We start from the raw sequence: 20,562 nt of genomic DNA on the forward strand, positions 1-20,562 counted from the left end.
TGCCGTCAGGAGTGTATCGTGAAAGTGTTGTGTAATTGGTAAGCTAGCTCGCGAACTAGCCAACTTCATCCACACACACTCTTTTGATGGATTTATTGTTTATGTACAACAGTGTAGGAAAGCCCGTCACAGGACCTCAGGCTACTGTATGATATAAGCGACAACAGAAAGCAGACCTTTAAGGAGGAAAACAAGTCTGAGTGGTAAGAAAAAAAGTGATCTGAAAACCTGAGCCCAATATTCCCACCCCCGCTGGGTGTGAGCGTCAGCATCCAGTGGGCCTAGGAGCGCCTGTGTGTATCCGTGGCATGTCAGGCTCTCAGACCCAATTCCAATCACTCGCTGGCGACAGCTCCGGCATGACTTGTTGTTCTTTCTTTTTTTTTTACCCCTTTCCAACCTTTTGGAGGGTGGAAGGTCTTCCTGTAAGTGATGATTCAATGTCCCGCCAGCATCGATCTGCCACCCAAACTGTTTATGAAACACATCCTTGACCGTGGAACCCTGGGACCTTTCCCCCGCTGCCCGTGGCTGTGATAGCCTGCGGTGGACCTCGCTGTAATTGGTGTCAGCGAGACAACCGATCAACCCCCCGCCGTCTCTGAATCAATCAATCCGTCAAGCACGCAGCTGACTGCATTTTCTATGATTTCACATGAGGACAGCGTCGATCTCTCATCTCTTGCATGTCAGCTAACCATAAAAAGAAGTTTATTTCTGTATGATTAGTAGACCGAACTTGATGTGGCTGGAGCAGGAAGGATCACATCTGGGCAATAAAAGCCAGATGACTCCAAACGAATGATGGCACACTTCAGAGAAACTAATTAAATCGGAATTACCACAAATACTACATAGTTCACTCGCTCAATATTTAGTATTACATTGTATTCTTACTGATTGTTTGTCAGGGCATGGCTGTGCCTAGCACCTCTAGACGTGTGGGGACCAAGTGGCTTTTATAGAGTAGACGTTGTTGCATTGTGTCACATATAGGACAGCTTTAGAGGATGCTAGGATGAAAGGTTGGGTCTCGACTACATGGCACGGTGAACATTGCTTTAGGCTACGGTCATAGATCGCAGCTGTTCGCTGTCCGCTGGCATTTATTACCTTGCACAAAAGCCAACACAGACCGACTGGACACTCGCCACCTGCTGCCCCCATACCCTCCTGCCTCCCTGCTTCCATTAGCAGCCTTTAGCTGCAGGGGCTAGCGGGTCAGCCAATGTATCTGTATCTGCATTTCAGTGCTGGTTCTTAAATTGCCACCGTGTGTCAGTAAAGTCAGAGCCCTCTGACCTGCCTCCCTTCTACATATCTACGTATCTGCTCTCAGGGAATGACAGCAGGGTAGCCTGTTGCCATATTCTGCTGAGCAAAACCCTTCCATACGCCATCCTTCCCACTCCAGACCTGCTCTCCTCATCGAGATGGATCATCCCGGATCAGCTGTGCCTGCCAGCTGTAATAGAGGCACTCAGATGGATGCTTGCCACTTGAGGAGGTGCCGTTCTCTACAATAGAACATCTGCCTCAATCAGCTGGTGGTGCTGTTCTTGTGTAATGAGACACAGCAGTGGAATGAAACACATTTGCAAGGGTGGCAAAGGGGTGTAAAAGATAAAGCGGTGGCGCAGGTGTTTAAATATGGCAGCCCTCCCCAACCCGTATTCTAGCTGGTCCCACTCCCAGGGCTTTGAATACCGACACGTGGGCAAGGGCCCCCCGAATCCTTGATACCACGTCACCCTTTAGAGATGCACCAGGCTTTCGGATAACTCCAATGTTAATCCATTTTAATCATTATTAGACGCTCAGAGCAACTAATGTAGTGTTAGGAGTGTGTAAGCAACCACATTTGTGCTCTGGCTTTAGAAACTGTTTGACAATCAATGTTGTTGTTTCTGTTGCATGTTTTTGGCATGCTTTAAGCTAAATGTATCTTGTTTCCCGTTTTAAGATAAGATGCTTATATTGGTGACTCGTTGAGTTTAAAAGGAAGTCCATTGTGCGCAGATTTAACGTAAAAAGGTACGGAAAATATTGGTCAATTTGAATGCAAAACAGAAAAGGTATTCCATTCCATTTAGCGCTTTTATCCAAAGCGACTTACAATCATATTACATTCATACACCATAGACACAGCTACAGGGAGCAATTCAGGGTTAAGAGTCTTGCTCAAGGACACCTCGAGTAGGGCTGGGATTGAACCACCAATCCCCTGATTGAAAGACGGACCTGCGAACCACTGACCCACAGTCGCCCTTATTAGCACTCCCCCCGAAGAGGCACAAGGTTAGTTTAAGTTGTAATATCTGTAATAATTGTAATAACTGTGTATGTTTTAAGGAAATTAGCGTACGTGTTGGCTCTATGCTAACGAGGAGAAAGCTCACACGTAATTGTTGTTTTGCTCTTTACGTTGGTTTTGGAATTTATCAATATACGCTACAGTGAGAGAGTCTATTAAAGGTACAGCAAACTCGAGACTCTTACCCAGGGAAGCGGCCTTCCTGTCAACTACAACGTTGCCTAGTACTTATTTTAACGCAAACCATTTTCTAACCCGAGGTAGAATTGTTGCATAAACCTCAAGCGTCAAGATACCACGCAACAGGCTGCGTAGTAAAACATAACTAGTAGAGATGAGATCACATTTCATTGCACATGTACTTCATGTTGTGTGTTATAGGTCAAATTAAGCTCATTTAGCACGCATTGATGAAGCAAGAGCATATGTTTGCATGTGTGACTGATTGAAACGGAATTGTTAAGTTTTTAATATCATGGTAATATTCACATGCAGGGCAACTAAGTTCAGAGATTCAATGCTATTTCTTCAATGTCATATCCAAGTGCCATAAGAAATAAAAAATACTGCATCAATAGACTAACAGAAAAGATCTTGAACACCAATTCTCAGTATCTCGCTTGCATTCTTCAAACACCGAGCTCTCATTAATATCACAGCATTAGCCTCACATATTCCCCACTCAGGGGTGAACAGGCGATTTATGTTTGACAGCTATATTTTTAAGTGCATCAGGAATGAAATGATGGATGAAAAAAAACAAGATGATGAAATTAATGGAAACATCTGCTCAGTTTGGCTGGAATCTAGGATGTTTGTCTTGGATTTTGGATGGAAATTAAAAAAACAGGATTCACTGACGAGAGTTTCTTGCTGCTGCTTGCTCTGGCTCAGAGTTGCCGATGCCTGGAACAACGGGAAACTATCATAACTGATTTGGATCCTCCCGTGAGGCCAAAGGCTTATTTTGTGGTTTTGGGGTTGCCAGTAGTTTCTTCCAGGCATAGAGGGTCTGTAGTGAAGGATTTCTCTTGACCTCCTGCCAGCGTGTGCCACCTTTGTAGTTTTGAAGAGTGGATGCTATGGATAAGGTGAAGGAGGGAGTTCACAGGGATTGGAAAGCCTGACATTTGACTTTGATCTCCTTTTGATCTAGAATCAGAAAACTGTCGCGGGCAGTGGAGCCATCACTCTGTCCATCTTAATACTGTTCGTCCAGACATGTCTCTCTTTGTTGCTCGCGTTCAATAAACGCTTTCAGTCACAATCAAACCCCAAAATCTCTCATTTCAAAACCAGGGAGGGGGAGGGGGAGGTTAATCGCTCTGCAAAAAGGGAGGCCCAACTGATTGACGTCAACTCCGACTGGGTAAAGAAAAACAAGCCGTGGAATAAGCGTGTCCTTATTAATTTGTGCAGCAGAATCAGAGTTCACTTTGTTTGAATGTCGTAGATCATTTCTATACCGCACCTGTCAAACCCCGATGTTTATACAAAATAACTAAATATATATATAATAAAGCCACTCATCTATCCCTCTGTGTGTCTAAGCTACAGCTCCCTCGAGAGGAAATGAATTTGCCTGGAATACCTAGGCCATAAAAAGTCGAATGGATACATAAATAAACTCAGTCAGACACAATCTCGTTGTAATCAGGAAATAAACATATTCATCATTTCAGTTAAGGGCTTCACGGGGAAATTTGTCAGCGCAGTTTTCACTCGCGATCCACAAAGGGGCATAAATCATTAGATGTAATTTACTTGATGTCAAAAGCGCTCCAGTGCAAATCCATCCTCTCGTCTTTTTTTTTCAACATGTAATCTGATAGTTGACTCATTTTTATACAAAATGGAAGATGGCCACCATTGCATCTCATTAACCTTTTGTTTGCGTAATGCGACGCATTGCTCAATATCCGCACTGTTGAATGAGGGTCAGGGTCGTGTAGGCCTGTAGCCAATAGACACGATAGGCTCATTAACCCCTGGTAGCTGTGGGATTGCCTCCACATGGCTCTCATGGCGGTCGTTGAGCCGGAGGCTCGGAGTTAAAGGTTCTAATGCCATGGCGACGGTGTTATCAGAGCATGAGAAGAGACGTTTTTTTTAGCTCGTCACCTAATGTCACTCTCAGTAACCTTAATCCAAGTATCACTATATAGAGGTCAAGTGATCTGACTGAAAAGGCACTGTGAAAGGACTCAATCAATGCATTGATTGAAACAAAAACTGATTAAGACAACTGGCATACCTAATAACTTCTGGTAGCGACCGTCAATACCAGAGCAGCCATGCACTAAAGCAACCCCTGCTTCATGGTCTATTTGACTCCCAACGGAGCATACTTCACTAAATGAACATCATGCTGTCTTAAAGAAGACTTGAAACTAGAGATTGAGACGATAAACCCATGTTTACAATGTTTACTGAGGGAATAGATCGAGAGAAGTAGAGTCATTTTCTCATAATCTCTCTTGTTTTTGCTACCAGGTGAGGCTCAGGGGGAGACTTCAGAGTTCGGGGCACTTCCACGTTTACGAATGACGCTTCAAATATCTTACGGTGCTGCTGGATTGCTGCTTGCCCACCTTGTTAGGATACAGATGCTCCCGATGTGTTTTTGACCCCAATAAAACAATTTAAAAGGCTAAATGCCAACAAGTATTGATTTTAAGTATAATCTTTTGTTGGACAAAAACATGTTGTGAATTTTGGAAATGATTACATCTATCTTTTTTCAATAGATGTTAACCTTTACACTGATGACTGAGACAATTACACAGATGACTGTGCGTGTGTGTGTCTGTCTGTCTGTGTGTGTGTGTCTGTGTGTGTGTGTGTCTGTCTGTGTGTGTGTCTGTCTTTTTGTTGGATAACCAATTTAAGTATAAAACTAGCACCATTCACACAGGGGAGGCTGCTCCCTCACTCCAGTGGCGCTAATATGATTGATCTATCAATATATGAATAGCCTATCAAAGTATATATGGAATTTGGCTCAGCTCTTACAAAGAATAAAGAAATATTGACCTTGAGCTCCCATGTCGGCAGATGTAGAAAAAAGAGTTACAAGCCATTATTGTTCTGTCAGTCTCTTCGTTGTTGTTGTTTTTCTTTTCATGGTGGCTATGCAGGTACTTTGCTTCCGTCTTTAAATGAACTCAGCCATCCTCAGTTTTAGGAAGAAACGACATGCAGGAAGCAGTAATTGGCCATTTTGAGCTTCACAGATTTAAAGTCTTTAAACGTTCTTTGTAGATTTGCATCTGCAAAAACCCCCATGGGGCTTTATGTCTTCAAGTCGTAGGTTCATCACCGCACACAATGACAACCTTCTCTGGGGTATTGGAATTCATGGATTGTCTTTAATTATCATCAATGTCTGTTGTTGCTGAGAGCCCATAGATCTGGCCAGCAGGAGAAGAAAAAACACTTTGAGTAAAGATTGCAATGTGATTAAAATCAATATTGTGCTCTGGAAGCTGATGGAATGGCATTTGGATGAGATGACATAACATTAAAATGAAGGTCTGTGGGTTGGCGAAGGTGGAGGAAGTCAACCTTTTTTTAAATAATATCTGTGACTGCACATGGCAACTCTTTTGATTGAGCTTCTTTTTTTTCAGTCCACTCGGATCGAAAAATCCCAAATATTGGATGACATCATGTTGAGATAATACAGTTTAAAAAATTTTTTTTATGACAGCTTGAATTAATCAAATCTATCATTCATTATTATGGGTTTACTGAAAATAAATCTTGTGTAACCAATATCTGTACGTGCACTTAAAGTGATATAATCCGTCATGTACTGTAATAAAGAGTGGATCATGTTTTTTTTATATATTTACGCAGTCACAGAAATGTAACTCTGTGTCTAATGTGTTTTTTTTTTATCATAATCTGGAACATACCTTTGCTCAAGTGTGCAGTATGAAACAGCATGCAATGAATTAGAGCTCCTGGAGCCAGCTGAACATGTGCAGATTTCACAGGATTCTTTAAAACGTATGCAGATGAAAACTACATAGGCGCAAATTAACAATAAACAATAAACGTCAGCGCAGGGTTTTACTATTGGTCACGCAACATTTGATCATTTATATAAGTCTATAGTTACTGACCTAATAGAGAAATGGCTCGCTGTTAAATAGAGGGGTCCATATCTATATGGGACAGAAAAATAGCAACAAAATAAAAGCTCCGTCATGATTTGGTATCAGTCTTTTCATCTCCCTCTCAGAACAATGGCAAACCTGTATGTCCAAATGTGTTCAACTACTATTTTGTATGTTTTGTATGCTTATTTGAGAGCTAAATACATATAATGAGGAGAGGGGCGTCTGGAGAGCCCCTCCGCCCCCGTGACCCGGCCTCGGATAAGAGGAGGAGACACTTGGATGTTACGAAGCTCGCTCACACAAGAAAGAAGTTTAGCTTTGAAAAAGGAATTTAAAGCTGCATTTTATATCTACGTGCATTACCCATATAATTAAGGCAGCAAATAATGTTATTTTATTCAAGCGCCATATCTTCATGCATGTCTCGTTTTGCAGTCCTTCCGTCAGTTAAAAGAAATAAATGGTATTCGTGTGCCGTCCAGATCCACGTGAATGAAGCAAAACGAAAAAAAAGTGTGTAAATGGACCTTTGCAACCATGTATATAACCAATAAAACATTTACATCATGCTTTTTGACTGCCGTTAAATCCCCGCAAAATACACAGATGGATGATTAAATAAATAAAAAAAACAATTGTTGCAAGAGTTCGAAATGAAGTTAATTACATTCAAATAGGCTATCGGGGTTTTTGAATCATTATGACATTGTTCTTCTAATTATTCAAGTTAAAACGGCAAACAGCTAGTTCATTTATCCAAATATACAATGTGTCCTTTTACAGCCCTATTATACATCGACATTCAATAAAGGTTTCTTCATAGGTAGGTTTTCGAAAATAGGCACACATTAATTCTTATCTCCGAAAATTGAACCAAGTGTTCAATGTGAAACAGTAATATCTCAAGCAGCAATTACTCTGAGCTGGAGGACAAATACAATATTAAAACAAACTTTCGGGTAATGGGAGAGTGTTTGTCATGACCCGCTCCTAATTAACTTGAACCGTGTGTGGGAAATATATATTTCTTTCTAAGGTGCCATTCCTCTTCAGTAGCCACTCAAGTGGCTTTGATTCAAATGTGCAAGAGTGTTATCAAAAGGTAAACCAACCCATGCTCAGTGATGTAAAAAAAAAAAGGATATGATGACATATTCAGAGGGCATTATGGTTTTGAAAGAAATCAAAGATGTGATTGTGAAGGAATGGGCAATAGAAGCACTCTCCCCGCCTGGTCATCAATTCTTAGTCACGTTGCACATGCACAAGGTGGGCGAAGCTAGATGACAGGCCCAGATCATGAATCATATCTCTCATCACCAAGTATATGAATGTGACCGTTTTTTTCCTAAGGATTCTCTTTTTTTGTTACAGATTACAGAACGACGCGCATTACTGAAAACCTCTGCGATCCGTATGTTGAGAGAAAAGCTGTTTGAACATCAGACGTGAGGGCCATTACACATCGCGGTTAATACGCGGCAGGAACACGAACACTCACCTGCGTGCATTTTGCATCACAAGTAGTCACACCCACGTTACTTGCAGCACTTGTTCTATGAGAGCTTCTAATATAAACTCTCAGGCAGAGGACCACCTGCTGGGGTCCTGTTCACCAGGCCGCTCTCACCAAATGGTCCTTTAGCGTGCCACGAGAACGCCTCTTCTTGCTTTTGGGCGTGTCATTTGTACGCCATGTAGACTTCTACTGACTGCAATGTTATCACGATACGCTCTCAACAGATGACGTAGTATAAAATGCTAGAGATCTCTTCAGGTGGGCTGGATGGGTAGCTGGATGAGTCAAGGAAACACGGGATCTACGCCGGCTGTGGTGGTGCTGTTTCTCTAAGTTTTACTATAGTTGATGCAGCTATTTTAAGAAATGATTACAAGAAAAGTGGCGTGCAAAAGAGAATAATAAAATGCATAGTGATGACACGTGGAAATGTTGTGCTATCTATTCACCATCATGAGATGGGGCTGTATTGACCAAGAGCAGCATTTGGCAGTCCGTCTCAGGGATATTGTCGTATAGCCTAAGCTACTGTAAGTTATTGCATCCAGTTTCCTTTAGCTACATTATTGGAGATAAATAGGAAAACAGGAGGAGTGGATCAGCTCTGCGCTGTAATACAAGTAATACAATATGGTTACTGCAATATGGTTTTAGATTTTGAATTTGTTCAATTTTGTCAACACGATTGGTTGATGCCAATATTCGTGGTGCGGAAAGTTAAGAAGAATTATTGTTAAGAAGAAGAAAAGTACTCGCGATAAAAAGTATGTAAAACCCTCAAAAAAATCCCAATATGTGAGCAACTTTAAAGCCGTCGCTCAGGTTCTAATGAACACACTGCATCATTCCACCCATTGACACGCGGACATTTATTGAATCGAAGGAAATGAGCTTTCACCGCAACCTTGAACCTCTCAATTTCTCCACATCTCATCAGCCTTCAAGGTCCCCAGTGGCAATGAGCTGCAGGAATCGATGTTTTTTGCCAAATGACAAGTTTTAAACATGGACACCATTACCCTTTCTGCCACTAAGTGGCTGGGAACGACTTTCCCAATGATTCCTCTGAAGGCAGCTGCCTCCTCAAGTGGACAGCCTTGTAATTTAAAGAGAAGCAATGACGCCACCTCATTAGGTAAAGCTCCTTTATAAGGATCCGGTCCTACATCTCAATTCACTGATAACTTGTCCAAACTGTTCAAAGTCTCATAATATGTGTTAAGTGCTGCATATGATCATATCTAAGGAGATTAGGGGGGCCTCTGTTAATGGTGAGGGGTATTTGATAGTGCTAATGGGATGCTGAATATACAGGACAGCAGGGTAGAATATCGGGCAGAAACTTTACTTCTAAACCAAAGTTCTGCATGTGTTTGTACTCGATGAGCAGGGACAATATGAAAAATAATGAAGAAATGAAGTTGACCAAAACAAGAATCAAACTGCAAGTTCAGCAGCACACAATGCACATTTCACAGAGAGATGCATGACGTACGAGGCCGGCAGACAGTATGGGACCAAATAACCTTTTGAGTGCATTGCTGGTGGAAGATGTGTTACAGACCATTATTTGACTGAACATTAGTTTCTGTAAAGGTCGCTTTCTGGTGTAGATATAGTTTTATGCCATTGGCGGTTTTCATTTGTATTTTTCCCCTCCTTTCTAGTGGTGTTACAGTCGAAGCTTTCATACCATGATTTGAGGTTTGAAGGCACATCACATATCAAAATATCAAACTCGGTTCCGCGGAACTAAACAAAACATTTTTCAAATCTGCCTCTTTGCTGCCATTCCCTCAGCCTCTCTCTTATTTTCCTCCCTATTTTTAGCTGTTATATAATATAGGAAAAAAGACATTCTCTGCAGACTTGTACAGACTTGAGACGAGCACTATTGTGACATTAGTTTATTAATGAATGCCGAAAACCCAAACATGGGTTCAATCGCAGCCGCCCTGTGAGCCACTGGTACGTGTTCTCCGTGGCCTATTAGAGCGCCTTTTATCTGGAGAACAGCAGCGCTGCTAACACCCAGAGAGAGCTGACGTCGGGGTTATACGGGCTGAACAAGAACGTCAAAACGGAACTTTTACAAACCGTTGAAGTGAGTGCTCTTCCTCTAAAATCAATACGGGAAATTGCTTCGGATTTCAGCAAACGCTGAGAAAGTAGGTTTGCCCAGTTGTGGATAGACTCAATTGCTCATTTTAATGTTCACTTTCTGTCCTTTTCACAGTTCTTCTAAGCCAGTACAAGCACATCTCTGAATTCTCTCTGATTATAAAAGGTCTACTGGTCTTATTGTCGGCTTACGCAGTGAGCAAATGTTGGGACTATCGTCTGATTCCAGTTTAACAAAAGAAAAACAGCAGGCAAAATGCCATGTGTGTGTGTGTGTGTGTGTGTGTGTACTGTATGGTTCATCTAGAACAGATGGAACCCTGTGGGTTGCAGGCAGTGTTCAAATTCAGCCTTGTCTCAAAAAGATTATAAGTTAACTCACGTGACAGACTTAGATACGTACGTACCTTAAGTTACGTAACAAATGCACTTATTTAGACCAAACGTGACCTTTTTACAAAACTTGACCGATTAGTTTCATTTCAATTCACATTGTGAACCGTACGTTTGAAAATGCGACCGTTCGACAGTCTTTCATCTCTGTTGATTATAATACGTGACTATATATATATATTTGACTCATGTCTTAAGATGTAGCCCCCTCCCCCCTGGTGTCTATGAAGCAATAACTGCTCTCAGATTCAAGATGTCCATCACCAATGAAGTGATATCTCAAAATAACCTCAATAACACATCTTACTACTGGTGATATTTTGGCGTATATTTATATATATTTATATTACAATGTCTTATGGCAGTAGCAGCCGCACTGTCAACATTTCGTGCAACATTTTCTAGTCTAGTTATTATTTATGTATCCTATGCCGCCACATCAAGCATCCTCAACCATACTGCCATGTCGAATTGCTATTACTTCCATATGCTATATTTGTGGGGTGTTAAGGCAGCTATACCAAATCCCAGATATGAACAAATGGTGTGTGGGGTGGGCGGATTCTTTTACGAGCTGTAACATGATTAGTCGTAGTCAAGCTGCTGTGAGAAACGACGCGTCCGCCTCACTGTCACCTTTCTGCTGCACAAAACCACGCTTTTTATATTGTGCGGAAAAAAACAGATTATGTTAATAAGCTTTTATTTTTTTTACCAAATATCCACCTAATGCAGCATAGCATTGTCGTACAAATATGTTTGTATGTTTATAGCTTTAATGTGGTCTTTTTTGATATACTAGTCACAGTACAGGTCTAAATCAAGTCCTCCACCCAGTTTTAAAACCCAGCCCGGATAGAGGACCACTTTATTCCAGAAAAGTGTGCACACTTTAGTTCCTCTCCTCCAGAGCCAATAGCACGAGAAGTCATTTGAAAGTGACCAAGAGCCCTTAAACAGCGATTTACCAAGACACAGGGACGAGTCTACATGAGGTCCGTCCACGGTGAGGGAAGGACAGATAGGAAAGGAGAGACAGGAAAGGAGAGACAGAGGATGAGTGGGAGGAAAGCTGACCCTTAATTTTCTCCTTGAACACATTTTTCAGGCAGAGTAGAGCAGTAATGAAATACCGTAACTTTTACCACAGCCAGCTCAAGTTTTGACAGCAGCAATATTTAAATGAACACTGCATTTGTATGACCCCTTCCCCCCCCCCCCCCCCCCCCCCCCCCCCCCCCTCCTCCTTCCATGGTGGGTCTGCCATTAAAGACGTTACTTTCTTGCTTTGTGTGCGCTGACGCTAGACGGGAAGGTTGTGCCAAAAAGGATGAGGCCATTAAATCTGAAAAAAAAAGAAAGAAATCCAACTAACAAGGTTCTTCTTCCCTGAGCCTGTTATTACCTCTTCCTTCTGATCTTTTGAAAGTTTTAGTCAAATCGTGGAATATTTAGAAGCTCCTGCAACTATCTCAAAAAACAGTCCGTTCCGACTGTAGTCAAAGCAACAAGAGTCTTGTTTGTTAAAGCTGCTGCGGCAATGTTTTGTTTGTTTAACTGACCGCCTTCTTTTCCCCCGGCAGTTTATGTATTTAATATTATTATTGTATTCTTGAAAAGCTTGTGCTGCGTTTTACATTTTCCACTCATCTTTGTCTGGTATTATTGAAGCAATCGCCGACCGCCATCGCTTTTCTTTTCCACAACAACTTATTGCCGAGGAGTTGAGTCTTTGTGCACCTTTCAGCCGCCTCATGTGTAAATGCCTCTGGTTTCCTCCAGATCACCGATGCCCTGGCAGTAGCAGAACATGTGACCGGCAGCTGGAGGGTATCCCAGAGTTCACATGGAGCATAGTGGCTGCCGGGGACCTGCGGGAGGAGAGGAACGAGAAAAGCGAGAAGAAGGCAGGAAGCCCCCAGGGGTGGGAGGAAGGTAAGAACGAAGGTATCACGCTTCTCCCCCGTTGCAGGGGAATTTCATTTTTCCACTTTGGCAGATGCAATCAGCACAAAGCTTCAATTCAATTCATTTTGTATAGCCCAGAATCACAAATTACACATTTACAATCTGTACACATATGACATCCCTGTACAGGGCCTCACATCAGATCAGGAAAAACTCCCCAAAAAACAGAAAGAAACCTTTCACAGGAAATAAAAAGGGAAGAAACCTTCAGGAGAGCAACAGAGGAGGATCCCTCTCCCCGGATGGACAGACGCAACAGATGTCATGTGTACAGAATGAACAGCATTACAAAGTTACATAAACACATTCAATGAATATGACACGAATTATGAATAATGAGTAGTAGGCATGGACCACGATCCAGATAACCACGATCCATGTAAATAGAAGGATATAGGGAGGAGGGGCATCATCAGGTCCAGGTCAGGAGGCCGGGCCCAGGGCAGGGCCAAGGGGCAGGGTCCGGGAGGATGGACCGGTTCCAGACACAGCCACCATCCATGGAAACCTGAGAGGTGAGAAAGCACAAGGACTCCTGGGAAAAAGTAGAATTAGTAATGTGCAATGAAAAGGCATGAATTTGTCCAGAAGGAGAGAGGACCACTATTACACAGGAAAGTCTTGAGTCTACTCTTGAATGAGGTGACTGTGTCTGTCTCCTGGACTGAAAGTGGAAGCTGGTTCCATAAAAGAGGAGCTTGATAACTGAAGGCTCTGGCTCCCATCCTAATTTTGAAGACTCGAGGAACCACAAGTAGCCCCACAATCATTGAGCGCAGCTCTCTAGTGGGGCGATATGGTACTACAAGCTCCTTAAGATATGATGATGCATCACCAATCAAGGCTTTGTAGGTGGGAAGGATCATTTTAAATGTGATTCTTGATTTTACAGGGAGCCAGTGCAGAGCAGCTAATACAGGAGTAATGTGATCTCTTTTCTTAGTTTGAGTTAGTACATGAGCTGCAGCATAGTACACAAGCCAACCATACCTTTTGCAACAGGGTGGAATATCCGTTTTCTTTATGTACACCCGGGTGCATGTTGCATGGCAGAGACAAGCATGCTCTTTGCACCCGACCCAGTCACTCATTAGATATGTGTAATGGTAGCCCAGGATGTGTATATTTTCATAAACTTCACCAAGTAGTTTTGGTGCACAAACCAAACTAAAAAAGAAAAAGAAGAAGAAGAAAAACAAAGAATAATACTAAACGCAACCAAGTGTAACAATTGGCTTTTCACAGGACTTAAACCCCGGTCTCTTAGATGATAATTCAAGTTTGACTCATTTACCCAGCACCACCTACTATCTACACATACTTCTCTCAAAAGCCTTTCGGCTATCTAACTATTGCTAAATTTAGGAGCATAATAAACTTGGCCGGGTGCAAATATACATACCGTATTACTTTTCTGCAAGTTTTCTCAGGCAAAGGGCTGAATATAGTTAACTGAGCCAGTAGTCTGAAACATCTTGTAGGGCCCTGCCTTCAAATCTTCCATATGCCCCGCATCATTCATTTTCATACCTTGGAAGATGAGAAAACCGTTTCTGTCGTCTTATCTCCTGAGGTGATGGTGAAATGGAGGGAGACAGAGGAGTCTATTTATTTCCTTAAATGTATTTTTTTTATTTTCCTATCATGAGCCACAAGTCTGAGACCAGATGACTGGAGTGCTGGATGAAATTGTAAAAAAAAGTTAAATATATTATATTGACTGGTAAGTGAAGGGAGTTGCTGTGAAGGCAGTAGATCAATGAGGCATTACCAAAAGGATAAATATAATTTAGGGTAAAAGAAAAGAAAAAACAAATCACAGGGTCTCTTGATCAATTAAAAGGGTTGACAACACAACGCTTGGTAGCACTTTACATTCAACTTTGATAAAAAACATAAGACGGGTATTAGTGTTGGTAATAAAGAGGTAATACCATGTAATTACCAAAGTAATAACCCCTCCACTCGCTTTAATCTTGCCTAAGGTGCTGGAAGTATGTAAACAATCCAAAAAGGAAATGTGCATAAGATCTATGCAGTGTTACACTTTTAGCAGTTTGCAGCTGTGGCTCACGGTGATTACACAAACTTCCACAACCGTGTGGACACAAGAGTGTTGGAGAACTGTGGTGGCCTTGAGGTAAAGCAAAAGAAAGAATATGGGACTGGCTTTTACTATAACCAGTTTTTAGTTTGTCCCTTCCGGATTACTGTAGAAACCTGGCAGTGCAACATGGTGGACTCTGTGAGACGGACCCACTCTAGATATGAAGGGTCTCACTCTAAGCTAACAATTCACAACGTGCATAACTCTGAATATTATATTTCAATTTCACCCAATAGATCCCCCTTAATGCTACACGCTAGCCCTTAAAATGTGCTTTTGGCCTCTTATTACTGTACATTTCAGTCCAATGTTACCCATATTTGATACCATTCTATTACCTGCTTGTTACTTTGGTAAAAACTATTTATTTTCAAACTATTACCCCACCATTACCATGACATTATGAGCTGTAATGGGAAATTTTCAGTCGGAGGGGGAAAATAGTTTTCAGTAAGAAATGTCTTTGTCCCCGCCAGGTTTTAATCTTCGGTTGTATTTTGACGTCATTTTTGTAGTCTTGTCTTTAAGCATAATCTTCACTATCAAGTCGGATTTGTGTACTTTCCCTAAATATAGATCTATTAACTCTTTCATTTAATGAGAGCTTATGCATTATATCCCAGCAACTCGGATTACTACTCAGTTAAAAGACCTTGACTATACAAAATAGGTTTTCTCTGCCCTCTTAAATTGATTATTATTGCGTTTTATACGTGTATAAAAATATAAAAATGTATATGAGACACACATTTAAGAGATGATCTACGGAGCGATGTAATTAAATGGGACGGCAGTCCTTTGATGACCCCATAACAGTCCTAGTTAAAGTCACGCATGTATATGTGCAAACGACATACAAGAAAGGACAATTATACTGATCATGATTGGAGGTTGGCAACGCAGAGTACAAAGGAAATATATGTGCATAATCATGTTCGAGCCCTCGGTTAGCCACAATACAGTTGGCTTGTTTTGAATAATTGAGCGGGGCGAGCTGCTGTCTGCACACATTTCACCGGCTCTTGTGATTTAAAAAGGATGGAAATAAGGGATGAATACTTAATGGCTGTGATGAGTGGAATCGCTGGAGCTGTTTTCTACCGTATCCAACTCGTCCGCTGTAAGATGTTCAACTTTGAAGCTCGTGCCGATTGGACAGCATTGCTTTTATCCAGAGATGCCGGTAGTTACCGGGAAAGTTGTGCAGACACGAGCCGACGAATCCCAGATGTTAACTAGACCGAGTACAAGTCCTGCCACCATCCATCGGTGCTTTCTGTTGATACCTCTGGCTGTATGTAGCAGGAGTACATGCACTCACGTACTGTACCAAAGTGCAATTTTGCACTGGACGCGGTGCTCCGTTAATTCATATGAAAGTTGCTGAGTGGCGCGTTAACCTTTCGACGAGCTTCTGCACTAGCGATGGCTGGGAGGGCGGGTTTAAAGAAATCCCGCCTTCCCAGCCCGTTGTTTAGCCTCTCAGGCTCGAGTCAAATATCTAACCAGCGGCTATTCAAGTGTTTGTATTAGGAAGTGTATTTGGGTTTGCTTCTGACTACCGAGCCTTGTGGTATCATTTCACCACCTTCATAAGTAAAGGCACGACTCGAGTGCCATCTTCCTTCATGTGTGCCTTCACACAGAGCCTTGGATGATCCCGGAGATCACAACCCGGTCAGCTACCCAGCAGTAAATATAGTAATTGCAACTATCCTCAATGATATTTGACTAATTATAATTCAGTGACATGGTATATATGAATCTGAAATGGGCCATAATGAGTACTTTTACTTTCAGTATTTTAAGTTAACCTGTACTTGAGATTTTTTAATCTGTCACAAAGTACTTTTGTTTCTTTCACCTGATAAAAAGGTCTGAATATGTCTTCCATATGGGGACATAATGCCCCTTTATAGTGTAAAGAATAATATGTGGCTATACCACCGCTGGAACTCGGGTTTCATTCCACTGTGCTGGAGATAAGGGGACCCATTTATGTGCTAAATGAAACGTGGCTCTTGATGCATTCATTGTCCGTCATTATCATGATGTGCCTGGCCGTCAATAGACATGTGACAGCAGAGGCACGGTGCAGCCTGCTCCTCCTCTCAGGCTGACATTTGGGGGCGGTTAGCCACATTAGCGTAATAATAAGAACGGCATGAGGCAACGGTTGACCTCAACGAGGCAACTGGCGCAAAAAGAGGACGCTTATCATTTAGACCAACAGAATCATGGCGGTAATCATGGAAGGGTTTTCTACACATTAGCCCCGTCTGTTGTGGATGTGTTTTTTTTTTTTTTTTCCCGAAGTGGCTGCCTAACAGGTGGTGACACGCAGCAGCAACTAAGAGGTGGAGCTCGAGGAATACACATCCACTCGACCGAACGCCATTTTCCTTCAAAACACTAATCAAGCTGATTGAAAACGAGAGCACAGTCCAGAGGATGGATGGGGGACGCGGTGGGAGAGGCCAAGCGAAGACAGACAATGATTGTGCTTCTCCCGGGTCCTCTCTGCACGGAGCGGGTCATCCCCAATCCCCATCTCCATCCCCGACGTCTCCTGCCAAATCGAGTGCCAATGTGATTACACATTTGATTTGTCGCTCTCGCACACGGAACGTCGAGGCGTGAGGGTTGGAGCCCGAGGCTGACTGGCACGGAGGAGATATCCAGTGGAACGCTGTTTTGCTGGAGCCGTTGATTTGTTTGTAATGGAGTGGCCCCGGGGCTGTCTGTCATCAGCCAACTCAGGGAGTCATTTGTGGTTTTCTTAACTGGGCTGTGTGCACTACAGGAATTGGGATGGGTAACAAACAAACAAAAAATTAAAATGTATGGAAGAAAATTAGGGACGGGAGAAACTAGACTTTTTAATTTGATACAATATACCTATACTTTTTGTTCCAATTTTTAAAGGAAAATCACCAAACGGTCGGTCCTAACAAATTAATGACAAAATCAAATAAAGTTCCATTTAATACATTTACGTAAAATAAAAATCTAATATATAAAATAGTATGATACAAAAATGTGCCTCCTTATTACTTCTTCAGGTGCGTTGTTTTAAATGTTTGAAGAGGTCTCTAGTGTCGCTGCGGTTCATCATCTTGCTGTATAAAAATGCATTATGTATCGCATACTAAATTTGGTGAAGCTATAGATCTTTCACTGGTTGACCACAACACCACACAATAGCGCATTAAAAACACACACACACACACACAGAGGAAAGGTGTGTGTGTGCAGCCGGCTGGCATGCAGCTTGCTTTCTGGCAAACTTAGCCGGCTCGGCGACTCGCCGATCGTTCTCCGCCAGTTACTTTCCCCGCTGCTCCGGCTCGGTGGCTCCATGCTCTGCTTGTTGGGGGGACAGAGCAACTGGCAACTTGGAGGTAGGCGAAGGCGGCAGCTGGTGGGCACTTGAGCATAGCAAGCTTTCTAAAGAGCCTTTCGCAGAGCCTCAGCCTGTGGGAATACCTTCCTGAGCCCCCTCACCGAGGCCCGGGGTTCACTGCAGGTGATGCTTCTCATTAGGAGCTCCTCGCAAAGTTTCTGAAAGTTTGATCTAAAAATGTGCCAGAAGAAAAGTTGTGACTGCGTTGTCGCTTTCACCTTTATCCAGTGAGATTATATCTGGACAGATCAATGGCCCAATTGCCACGCAGGCAGGAGAGCCATCCAATGCCGTTTTGTATTTTTCACCCGCACCCAGAACTCTTCTTATCTGAGCAAATAATTATGAACCATTACCCGGGATGAGAGGCAATTTGTTCTACTTATCTGTTTTGGACCTGGAACATAATAGCCCTGGCATTTGAAGCAACATTGTGCTCTGGGATTGGCTCCCTCCATCTGCAAACCCGACCTGTTAATAAGCATGGCAAAAAAAATAAAGAAATAGAAAAGACTGGATAGACTGGCTACCGTCATGGCAACACACTTGGCCGCTCAGACCAGCATTTGTCTGAAAAAAAAAAAAAGTGTGGTAGAAAAGCAGAAAATAAAACGCAAACTCTTGTCAATCCGGTCCACATGGAGATGGAAGACCTGCCGAAGCCCCCTTGCGAACAAACAGCGGTGAAGCATCGCCTGCTTGTGATTTAATGAGAACATATTTTGGCAATTCCAGCTCCCAACTTCCAATATTTGGTCCTCAAATATTATTGTATGATCAGAAGAAGACGAAAAGACAAAAAGCCTAGCTGGTTGCTCGAACATTGAAGAAATGCGTCGACGGATTATGATTCTATCAGACGAGCTGCAGTGCGTTTCAGACGCGGTCCAGAAATCAGCTCTTCGCTCTGATCCGCTAATAATAACTCGCGCCATCTTTGTTGGAGCCGAGATGTGTTGCACTGGGACGGATCAAGCCAGGCAAAATGACTAAGCTTCATGTGAAATGCAGATGCTGAATAATTATGTGGATTAATGTGTTTTTTCACAACCCATGCACAGCCACACTTTTGTCCATGTCCTTGTTTTTGATGGAGAACTTTAAAAATTACTATCTTTTAGTTTATGACTATTCTTAAAAACTGCATTCCGGCCCAGTTCATGCTGTTTTTTTGGATTTTTTTCACTGGGAAACTAGGAGGTCAGGGTGGTGGTGGGGTCAAAAAGCTCAGGGCCAGCCTCTCTTCTTTATTGTTGTCATTTTAAGCCAAGCCGGAAGCTAAAAAAAACACAAAACTTCAACTTAATCAATTGATTGGTTGCAAAGCTTTGTCCTGTTTTTGGGGGAGCGGGGTTTAATTTTGAGTTTAGTTAACCACCAACCACTCTACTGTTTTCAAACTGTGGCTGTAATCCGGAAGAAAATGCGTTTCCCTAGAAAACAGAATTAAGAGTGCAGTTTAGTTGTGTGGGAACGTGATTTGGTAGAAGAAAGGGGGTTGAGCGGCGGCGAGGGAGGACTTGTTAGGACTCGGTAGGACTAGTTAGGACTCGGTAGGACTTGTTAGGACTCGGCAACACTTGGTAGAACTTGCTATGACTCGGTAGGATTCGCTAGGGCTCCGCTAGGACTCGATAGAACTCGCTAGGACTCGATAGAACTCGCTAGGACTCGGTAGAGCTCGCTAGGGCTCCGATAGGACTCGGTAGAACTCGCTAGGACTCGTAGGATTCAATAGGATCCGAGAGGACTTGCTAGGACTCGGTAGGACTCGCTAGACTCGCTAGGACTCGGTAGGACTCGTAGGATTCGGTAGGACTCGTAGGATTCGGTAGGACTCGCTAGGACTAGGCAGGACTCGGCCATACGCGTTCCAAACCAGACCACGCTGGAGACACATTAACCTCAGGTGTTAAAGACAAATCATGAGGAGATACAATCTGACATCTTTATATCTCTTTTTTAATTTTTTGTGTCATTTCTCCAAAACGACTCGGTGGTTCATAATCCCCCCCGCTCATCTACTCTTGAAACGCTATTCAAAGGGCTGCTCACACCCCGGAGACCCAACTGTGCCTTGAATAATGTCACTGAGGAACACTAGAGGTGCAAAACGCTCTTAAGTTAAGCGTATAACGAGGCCACTTGCTCACTTCCCGTGCACACGCGTTCGAACAGCGGGGAGTCAGCTGGTGGTTATGAGGAGATGAGGAGGAGATAATGGACTCCAATGTACAGCCTGCTGGAGCAGTTTAATGTCGGGGGGGGGCATAGACTTTTTTTTGCATTACTTTAAAAAAACGCTGCACACGTCGCTTCGTTGGGGGGTTTAAATCCAACTGCTGACCTTTTCCTGCATTCACACTCTCCTCCTACTCGAGGTCAGCATAATCAATCATCAGTATAGACCGAGACGTGACGCGCGCCGTGTGCAAATGCACCTGGACCCGCCGAAGCCGAGACAAATGGCAAGTTCTCCCAGAGTTGGACCCCGGGGCTCCGAGGCAGTCCTCTTCCCTTTCAACCTTCATTACTCAGAAACACAACTTGGTAACTCACTGCTAATGAGGTGGTATGGATTCGTCGCGGCTACTGTTTTTAGTTTCTTTTTCG

At 42.8% G+C, this 20,562-nt stretch overlaps 1 protein-coding gene across 1 annotated transcript in view; it reads left to right on the forward strand.

Moving 5' to 3' along the window:
- alk (ALK receptor tyrosine kinase) overlaps nt 1-20,562 on the forward strand; it is a 308,750-nt gene that overhangs the window by 111,352 nt on the left and 176,836 nt on the right. Inside the window, exon 3 of the mRNA XM_034525145.1 lies at nt 12,254-12,418. Coding sequence (XP_034381036.1) covers nt 12,254-12,418 — 165 coding nt within the window. The remainder of the gene's footprint in view (nt 1-12,253; nt 12,419-20,562) is intronic.

This window comes from Cyclopterus lumpus, chromosome 22 (genome assembly GCF_009769545.1).
Source record: "Cyclopterus lumpus isolate fCycLum1 chromosome 22, fCycLum1.pri, whole genome shotgun sequence".
Classification (NCBI taxonomy): Eukaryota; Metazoa; Chordata; class Actinopteri; order Perciformes; family Cyclopteridae; genus Cyclopterus; species Cyclopterus lumpus.